Genomic DNA, 10688 nt, shown 5'->3' with positions numbered 1-10688 from the left:
GATGTCATCGTATTGCATGATGTCATCGTATGGCTTAGTGTAGGATGTCATCGTATTGCATGATGTCATCGTATGGCTTAGTGTAGGATGTCATCGCATTGCATGATGTCATCGTATTGCATGATGTCATCGTATTGCATGATGTCATAGTATGGCTTAGTGTAGGACATAGGTCGGCAATAGGCGGCCCGCGGGCCAGATGTGGCCCGCAAGCAAAGACATCTGGCCCGTGAGATTGTTTGAACTAGAGAAAGAAAATAAAAATATAAAATATACTTTTTAAAAATTGGACTGCCAGTCTCAAAAATGCTCTTTATTTGGAAACTTCATTTTCCAGAACAGAAAAATTTCCTCAATCTAAATGCGTATTTGTTTAACTGGATACGAGAGTGAATACGCACATCAGCGAGGTGCAGCGCGAACGCTCAACATGCAAAAACAAATGAAGTCAGTGGACAGTGCCTGGTGCTGAAACTCCAAACTCGTCTCTAAAACACAAGTTGTCATTCAAACAACGGACAGGCTTCATATTATTGTGAAAATTAAAACACGACTTTCTTCAAACAAGCCAGACATCAAACATAGGCATTTACGTACATAGAACTGTGAAAAGTAAAACACGAATTTCAAACGTAGCGTGCGTGTTATTTAGGCTAGGCCTTTCTATGACTGTGGTGGCACCAAAAATGTAAACTTATAACAATGCATTGCACTGTCAAATCGGAGCAAATCAGAGCAAAAAATCTGAATCCACTCGACCATGGGCTGGAGTGCTCGGCCCCTGAAACGACAGAGCAGACGTGCTACATTTACTGTAGGCCTGAATTATGCCTAGCCTACAACGAGACATTCATTAAAAATAGGCTACAGTTCAGATTTTAGACACAATAGCTGGTTTAGATTACTCACCTAGTGTGAAAAGTGGCATCTCCCGCTGGCCACTATTTTCTGGATATCTGGTGAAATAGACGTCACTTTAATCCTCAGGCAGTTCTCGAGATTTTGGTGAGTCAGTCTATTCCTCTCGTGCGTTTTTATTGCATTCATAGCTGAGAAGGACGACTCACATACGTAGGTGGAAGGGAACATTGTCAGAATGTAAAGTGCGACTTTCTTGAGGTTGCTGTATTCCTCGGAGCATAGTAGGCCAATCCAAAAGGCACTCACGGACTCCGCACTTCTGAGCGCATCTCGCACAACTGAGGTGGTTTGGAAGTCAATAATTTCCATTTCCAGCGCAGCCTGATCTAAAGAGGGGATAATTTCTTTCGCCAGGGAAGAGAAGTTGTCGGCTGGTTTTACTGCAGGGTCACGTATAAAGTCAATGATGTCTTTTGGGATGGAGTAGTCATCAAACCGAGAAGTGAAGTTGGCTCGTAGCCTCTTGATGAAGTCAACCATCAGCTCCGTCACTTCTCCTGCTGTCTTCTTCAGTGTGCTGAAATGTAGGAGCCTGCCGGCAGATATGTCTGCCTCAAGTATCTCAAGCTTCCTCGTGAATGACTCCAGTTTTTCAACCATGTCCACGATGGTTTTGTCTCTCCCCTGTAGCTGAAGGTTAAGCAGGTTTAGGTGGCCAAATATGTCAGATAAAAACGCTACATTGGACATGAACTTTTCATCTTCCAGCAGGATAAGATGGTCAGCTGCTGCCTTGCTCTTGCTCATTCCAAGGAACGCTTTGATCTCATTCAGTAGCGCACAGAAGCGATCCAGTGCTTTCCCCTTGCTTAACCAGCGCACATCATTGTGAAGCAGCAAGTCATCGTGGGCGGCATCTGCTGACTCAGCCACAAGTTGTCGGAAAAGCCTATGCTGGGTGCTTGATGTACCTCTGACAAAATTAATGACTTTCATCACTTTGTCCATAACATTCTTTAGCTCGCCATTCAGTCTGGCACAGAGGACACTTTGGTGGATGAGGCAGTGCAGCCCGTGCATTTGGGGGGCGAGTTCTTTCAGCCTGCTCACCAGACCTCTGTGCTTTCCCACCATAGCAGGAGCCCCGTCTGTCACGATTAGGTTAACCCTCTCAAATGATAATGAATGCAACTGAAACAACTCTTCCAGTTTCGCAAATATAGCATCTCCAGTGGTGTGCCCTTCTAATGGAATTAGAGACAGCAGCTCTTCCTTGAAATCCTTCTCATCAAAGTATCTCACATAAACGCACAACTGGGCTACATCTGTGTTGTCAGTGCTCTCATCAATGGCTAAGGAAAAGTAGTTTGCGTGACTGACACCGTCGACAATTGCACCCTGCACCGCATCAGACAGCGCTTCTATGCGGCGGGCAGCGGACCTCGCAGAGAGCGACATCTGTTTCACTGACGCGATCACATCATCCATCGACTTGTTGGTATCAAGTTCCTCCAAAACTGTCACCATCATCTCCTTGAAGACCTCTGCGTCAGTGAATGGCTTGGCGTGCTTTGCGAGCACCCAGGACGCTTTCAGAGATGCACTAGTTACCTTCTGTTGGGATGTGAGGCCTCGCACCAGGATCCTGTTGCTGTGTGCATAAGCACCTTTCAGGGCTTCGATTTTGCGCTTTCGTGCCTCTGTCTTCTGAGGGAATGCAACCTTGAAATTAGCATGCTTCGTTTCGTGGTGCCGTCTAATATTGTACTCTTTGCATGCAGAGACACCCTCGTTACAGATCAGGCATGTGGGCTTTGCATTAACAAAACTGGGGAGGATGAAGGCATAGTTCTCTGTCCATTCATCATGAAAGATCCTGTTCTCGCTGTCAACTTTTCTCTTGCGATGTTTTGATAGTGCCATTTTTTCGGACAGCTAACAGCAACAAGTGGAAATGTTTTTTTTTTTTTTTTTTTTTTTTTTTTTTAACAAACAGGCATATAATTAATAGCGCCCCCAATGGTCAGTCCACAAATTTAACCTACATCAGCCCGCTTGAATGTCTCAGTGCGTCTGCTCCGTCATTTCAAGATCGCCTATCATTTTCATTATCACCCCTCCTCCCCTATTAATTCATTATATTAGCCATTGTTTTGGTTGTGGCCCGCCATGTAATGGCTTGGAAAATATTTGGCCCGAGGCCAAACTTAATTGCCGACCCCTGGTGTAGGATGTCATCGTATTGCATGATGTCATAGAATGGCTTAGTATAGAATGTCATCGTATTGCATGATGTCATCGTGTTGCATGATGTCATAGTATGGCTTAGTGTAGGATGTCATCGTATTGCATGATGTCATAGTATGGCTTACTGTAGGATGTCATCGTATTGCATGATGTCATCATATTGCATGATGTCATAGTATGGCTTAGTGTAGGATGTCATCGTATTGCATGATGTCATAGTATGACTTAGTGTAGGATGTCATCGTATTGCATGATGTCATAGTATGACTTAGTGTAGGATGTCATCGTATTGCATGATGTCATTGTATGGCTTAGTGTAGGATGTCATCGTATTGCATGATGTCATAGTATGGCTTAGTGTAGGATGTCATCGTATTGCATGATGTCATAGTAGTGTATGATGTCATCGTATTGCATGATGTCATAGTATGGCTTAGTGTAGGATGTCATCGTATTGCATGATGTCATAGTATGGCTTACTGTAGGATGTCATTGTATTGCATGATGTCATCATATTGCATGATGTCATAGTATGGCTTAGTGTAGGATGTCACCGTATTGCATGATGTCATAATATGGCTTAGTGTAGGATGTCATCGTATTGCATGACTAAGAAATAGACTGGGGTCAAGTTTGGTCGGCTAGTTAGTTATTTTAGGATGGGGTGATACCAGCCTTTCAGGGTTTCATTGTCCACTTGTTTAGCCTAACAATTTTGGTGAGTTTACCCCAATTCTGTTATCCAGGTTGCTATGGTATCAAACGAGGCACCATAGCTATAGACTGGTTATGGCTGACATTGTGGAAGAATTTATCCAATCTCCCCCTGCAGAGTTGCTGGAGCAATGTACCAAGGAACAAGTGATAAGGATAGTTCATCACTACTCTGTGGTAGCTGATCCGAAACAAACAAAGGATACCCTGAAGAGTATTGTAAATGCTGACTTGTGCTGCTTGTTGGAGGAAGATAAGCATGATGGCTGTGCTTCAATAGCTGGTTAACACTTGAATAACAGAAAGAATTGCTGCTTTTTAAGTTTAAACATGAAAAACACTGGAGATGTTGGATTTGGAGATGCAAAAACTAGTTTTGAGGAAGGGAAGATGTCTGTACCAGCAATCTTTGGTGGATGTGGATACTACTGATAAATTGTGTGACCTTGTTATTCTAGAACAGTTCAAACTGTCTGCGCCTGATTAAACTGCAACATACATTAATGAGCATAATGTTTTAGAGAGGCTGATACAGTAAAAAGGAGTTGTTGTGTTTTCTAGGGATGGCTCCGTGGTTCTGTCAGTTTCACTTCTGTAGCAGCTCCAGAGCTGTGGTAGCGGTGGTCCTCATCTGCCAACAGGCATAGTATGGCTTAGTGTAGGATGTCATCGCATTGCATGATGTCATCGTATTGCATGATGTCATCGTATTGCATGATGTCATAGTATGGCTTAGTGTAGAATGTAATCGTATTGCATGATGTCATTGTATGGCTTCGTGTAGGATGTCATCGCATTGCATGATGTCATCGTATTGCATGATGTCATAGTATGGCTTGGTGTAGGATGTCATCGTTATGCATGATGTCATAGTAGTGTATGATGTCATCGTATTGCATGATGTCATAGTATGGCTTAGTGTAGGATGTCATCGTATTGCATGCTGTCATAGTATGGCTTAGTGTAGGATGTCATCGTATTGCATGATGTCATAGTATGACTTAGTGTAGGATGTCAGCGTATTGCATGATGTCATAGTATGGCTTAGTGTATGATGTCATCGTATTGCATGATGTCATAGTATGGCTTAGTGTAGGATGTCATCGTATTGCATGATGCCATACTAGGGCTTAGTTTAGGATGTCATCGTACTGCATGATCTCATAGTGTGGCTTATTGTAGGATGTCATCGTATTGCATGATGTCATAGTATGGCTTAGTGTAGGATGTCATCGTATTACATGATGTCATAGTATGGCTGAGTGTATGATGTCATCGTATTGCATGATGTCATAGTATGGCTTAGTGTAGAATGTCATCGTATTGCATGATGTCATCGTATGGCTTAGTGTAGGATGTCATCGTATTGCATGATGTCACCGTATTGCATGATGTCATAGTATGGCTTAGTGTAGGATGTCATCGTATTGCATGATGTCATCATATTGCATGATGACATAGTATGGCTTAGTGTAGAATGTCATCGTATTGCATGATGTCATAGCATGGCTTAGTGTAGGATGTCATCGTATTGCATGATGTCATAGTATGGCTTAGTGTAGGATGTCATCGTATTGCATGATGTCATAGTATGGCCTAGTGTATGATGTCATCGTATTGCATGATGTCATAGTATGGCTTAGTGTAGGATGTCATCGTATTGCATGATCTCATAGTTTGGCTTATTGTGGGATGTCATCGTATTGCATGATGTCATAGTGTGGCTTAGTGTAGGATGTCATCGTATTGCTTGATGTCATAGTGTGGCTTAGTGTAGGATGTCATCGTATTGCATGATGTCATAGTGTGGCTTAGTGTAGGATGTCATCGTATTGCATGATGTCATAGTATGGCTTAGTGTAGGATGTCATTGTATTGCATGATGTCATAGTAGTGTATGATGTCATCGTATTGCATGATGTCATAGTATGGCTTAGTGTAGGATGTCATCGTATTGCATGATGTCATAGTATGGCTTACTGTAGGATGTCATTGTATTGCATGATGTCATCATATTGCATGATGTCATAGTATGGCTTAGTGTAGGATGTCACCGTATTGCATGATGTCATCGTATTGCATGATGTCATAGTATGGCTTAGTGTAGGATGTCATCGTATTGCATGATGTCATAGTATGGCTTAGTGTAGGATGTCATTGTATTGCATGATGTCATCATATTGCATGATGTCATAGTATGGCTTAGTGTAGGATGTCACCGTATTGCATGATGTCGTAATATGGCTTAGTGTAGGATGTCATCGTATGGCATGACTAAGAAATAGACTGGGGTCAAGTTTGGTCGGCTAGTTAGTTATTTTAGGATGGGGTGATACCAGCCTTTCAGGTTTTCATTGTCCACTTGTTTAGCCTAACAATTTTATAGAGTTTACCCCAATTCTGTTATCCAGGTTGCTATGGTATCAAACGAGGCACCATAGCTATAGACTGGTTATGGCTGACATTGTGGAAGAATTTATTCAATCTCCCCCTGCAGAGTTGCTGGAGCAATGTACCAAGGAACAAGTGATAAGGATAGTTCATCACTACTCTATGGTAGCTGATCCGAAACAAACAAAGGATACCCTGAAGAGTATTGTAAAAGCTGACTTGTGCTGCTTGTTGGAGGAAGATAAGCATGATGGCTGTGCTTCAATAGCTGGTTAACACTTGAATAACAGAAAGAATTGCTGCTTTTTAAGTTTAAACATGAAAAACACTGGAGATGTTGGATTTGGAGATGCAAAAACTAGCTTTGAGGAAGGGAAGATGTCTGTACCAGCAATCTTTGGTGGATGTGGATACTACTGATAAATTGTGTGACCTTGTTATTCTAGAACAGTTCAAACTGTCTGCGCCTGATTAAACTGCAACATACATTAATGAGCATAATGTTTTAGAGAGGCTGATACAGTAAAAAGGAGTTGTTGTGTTTTCTAGGGATGGCTCCGTGGTTCTGTCAGTTTGACTTCTGTAGCAGCTCCAGAGCTGTGGTAGCGGTGGTCCTCATCTGCCAACAGGCATAGTATGGCTTAGTGTAGGATGTCATCGTATTGCATGATGTCATAGTATGGCTTGGTGTAGGATGTCATCGTATTGCATGATGTCATCGTATTGCATGATGTCATAGTATGGCTTGGTGTAGGATGTCATCGTTATGCATGATGTCATAGTAGTGTATGATGTCATCGTATTGCATGATGTCATAGTATGGCTTAGTGTAGGATGTCATCGTATTGCATGCTGTCATAGTATGGCTTAGTGTAGGATGTCATCGTATTGCATGATGTCATAGTATGACTTAGTGTAGGATGTCATCGTATTGCATGATGCCATAGTAGGGCTTAGTTTAGGATGTCATCGTACTGCATGATCTCATAGTGTGGCTTATTGTAGGATGTCATCGTATTGCATGATGTCATAGTATGGCTTAGTGTAGGATGTCATCGTATTGCATGATGTCATAGTATGGCTGAGTGTATGATGTCATCGTATTGCATGATGTCATAGTATGGCTTAGTGTAGAATGTCATCGTATTGCATGATGTCATCGTATGGCTTAGTGTAGGATGTCATCGTATTGAATGATGTCACCGTATTGCATGATGTCATAGTATGGCTTAGTGTAGGATGTCATCGTATTGCATGATGTCATCATATTGCATGATGTCATAGTGTGGCTTAGTGTAGGATGTCATCGTATTGCTTGATGTCATAGTGTGGCTTAGTGTAGGATGCCATCGTATTGCATGATGTCATAGTGTGGCTTAGTGTAGGATGTCATCGTATTGCATGATGTCATAGTATGGCTTAGTGTAGGATGTCATTGTATTGCATGATGTCATAGTAGTGTATGATGTCATCGTATTGCATGATGTCATAGTATGGCTTAGTGTAGGATGTCATCGTATTGCATGATGTCATAGTATGGCTTACTGTAGGATGTCATTGTATTGCATGATGTCATCATATTGCATGATGTCATAGTATGGCTTAGTGTAGGATGTCACCGTATTGCATGATGTCATCGTATTGCATGATGTCATAGTATGGCTTAGTGTAGGATGTCATCGTATTGCATGATGTCATAGTATGGCTTACTGTAGGATGTCATTGTATTGCATGATGTCATCATATTGCATGATGTCATAGTATGGCTTAGTGTAGGATGTCACCGTATTGCATGATGTCATAATATGGCTTAGTGTAGGATGTCATCGTATTGCATGACTAAGAAATAGACTGGGGTCAAGTTTGGTCGGCTAGTTAGTTATTTTAGGATGGGGTGATACCAGCCTTTCAGGTTTTCATTGTCCACTTGTTTAGCCTAACAATTTTGGTGAGTTTACCCCAATTCTGTTATCCAGGTTGCTATGGTATCAAACGAGGCACCATAGCTATAGACTGGTTATGGCTGACATTGTGGAAGAATTTATCCAATCTCCCCCTGCAGAGTTGCTGGAGCAATGTACCAAGGAACAAGTGATAAGGATAGTTCATCACTACTCTGTGGTAGCTGATCCGAAACAAACAAAGGATACCCTGAAGAGTATTGTAAAAGCTGACTTGTGCTGCTTGTTGGAGGAAGATAAGCATGATGGCTGTGCTTCAATAGCTGGTTAACACTTGAATAACAGAAAGAATTGCTGCTTTTTAAGTTTAAACATGAAAAACACTGGAGATGTTGGATTTGGAGATGCAAAAACTAGCTTTGAGGAAGGGAAGATGTCTGTACCAGCAATCTTTGGTGGATGTGGATACTACTGATAAATTGTGTGACCTTGTTATTCTAGAACAGTTCAAACTGTCTGCGCCTGATTAAACTGCAACATACATTAATGAGCATAATGTTTTAGAGAGGCTGATACAGTAAAAAGGAGTTGTTGTGTTTTCTAGGGATGGCTCCGTGGTTCTGTCAGTTTGACTTCTGTAGCAGCTCCAGAGCTGTGGTAGCGGTGGTCCTCATCTGCCAACAGGCATAGTATGGCTTATTGTAGGATGTCATCGCATTGCATGATGTCATCGTATTGCATGATGTCATCGTATTGCATGATGTCATAGTATGGCTTAGTGTAGAATGTCATCGTATTGCATGATGTCATTGTATGGCTTCGTGTAGGATGTCATCGTATTGCATGATGTCATCGTATTGCATGATGTCATAGTATGGCTTGGTGTAGGATGTCATCGTTATGCATGATGTCATAGTAGTGTATGATGTCATCGTATTGCATGATGTCATAGTATGGCTTAGTGTAGGATGTCATCGTATTGCATGCTGTCATAGTATGGCTTAGTGTAGGATGTCATCGTATTGCATGATGTCATAGTAGTGTATGATGTCATCGTATTGCATGATGTCATAGTATGGCTTAGTGTAGGATGTCATCGTATTGCATGATGTCATAGTATGGCTTAGTGTAGGATGTCATTGTATTGCATGATGTCATCATATTGCATGATGTAATAGTATGGCTTAGTGTAGGATGTCACCGTATTGCATGATGTCGTAATATGGCTTAGTGTAGGATGTCATCGTATGGCATGACTAAGAAATAGACTGGGGTCAAGTTTGGTCGGCTAGTTAGTTATTTTAGGATGGGGTGATACCAGCCTTTCAGGTTTTCATTGGCCACTTGTTTAGCCTAACAATTTTATAGAGTTTACCCCAATTCTGTTATCCAGGTTGCTATGGTATCAAACGAGGCACCATAGCTATAGACTGGTTATGGCTGACATTGTGGAAGAATTTATTCAATCTCCCCCTGCAGAGTTGCTGGAGCAATGTACCAAGGAACAAGTGATAAGGATAGTTCATCACTACTCTATGGTAGCTGATCCGAAACAAACAAAGGATACCCTGAAGAGTATTGTAAAAGCTGACTTGTGCTGCTTGTTGGAGGAAGATAAGCATGATGGCTGTGCTTCAATAGCTGGTTAACACTTGAATAACAGAAAGAATTGCTGCTTTTTAAGTTTAAACATGAAAAACACTGGAGATGTTGGATTTGGAGATGCAAAAACTAGCTTTGAGGAAGGGAAGATGTCTGTACCAGCAATCTTTGGTGGATGTGGATACTACTGATAAATTGTGTGACCTTGTTATTCTAGAACAGTTCAAACTGTCTGCGCCTGATTAAACTGCAACATACATTAATGAGCATAATGTTTTAGAGAGGCTGATACAGTAAAAAGGAGTTGTTGTGTTTTCTAGGGATGGCTCCGTGGTTCTGTCAGTTTGACTTCTGTAGCAGCTCCAGAGCTGTGGTAGCGGTGGTCCTCATCTGCCAACAGGCATAGTATGGCTTAGTGTAGGATGTCATCGTATTGCATGATGTCATAGTATGGCTTCGTGTAGGATGTCATCGTATTGCATGATGTCATCGTATTGCATGATGTCATAGTATGGCTTGGTGTAGGATGTCATCGTTATGCATGATGTCATAGTAGTGTATGATGTCATCGTATTGCATGATGTCATAGTATGGCTTAGTGTAGGATGTCATCGTATTGCATGCTGTCATAGTATGGCTTAGTGTAGGATGTCATCGTATTGCATGATGTCATAGTATGACTTAGTGTAGGATGTCATCGTATTGCATGATGTCATAGTATGGCTTAGTGTATGATGTCATCGTATTGCATGATGTCATAGTATGGCTTAGTGTAGGATGTCATCGTATTGCATGATGCCATAGTAGGGCTTAGTTTAGGATGTCATCGTACTGCATGATCTCATAGTGTGGCTTATTGTAGGATGTCATCGTATTGCATGATGTCATAGTATGGCTTAGTGTATGATGTCATCGTATTGCATGATGTCATAGTATGGCTTAGTGTAGGATGTCATCGTATTGCATGATGTC

At 41.6% G+C, this 10688-nt stretch overlaps 1 protein-coding gene across 1 annotated transcript; it reads right to left on the bottom strand.

Moving 5' to 3' along the window:
* Positions 1–909: 909 nt before the first annotated feature.
* LOC311503120 (SCAN domain-containing protein 3-like) lies at positions 910–2784 on the bottom strand (the record flags this gene model as incomplete). The annotated part of the gene is made up of 1 exon (XM_084565654.1): positions 910–2784. One exon carries the CDS (start codon positions 2782–2784, stop codon positions 910–912), a length of 1875 nt encoding a protein of 624 aa, XP_084421780.1.
* Between the last annotated feature and the right edge of the window lie 7904 nt (positions 2785–10688).

The sequence above is a fragment of the Chelon labrosus genome (assembly GCF_963514085.1).
Source record: "Chelon labrosus genome assembly, chromosome: 18".
In the NCBI taxonomy this organism is placed as follows: Eukaryota; Metazoa; Chordata; class Actinopteri; order Mugiliformes; family Mugilidae; genus Chelon; species Chelon labrosus.
Note: the sequence above shows the minus strand (reverse complement) of the source record. Positions and strands in the feature narration are given on the sequence as shown.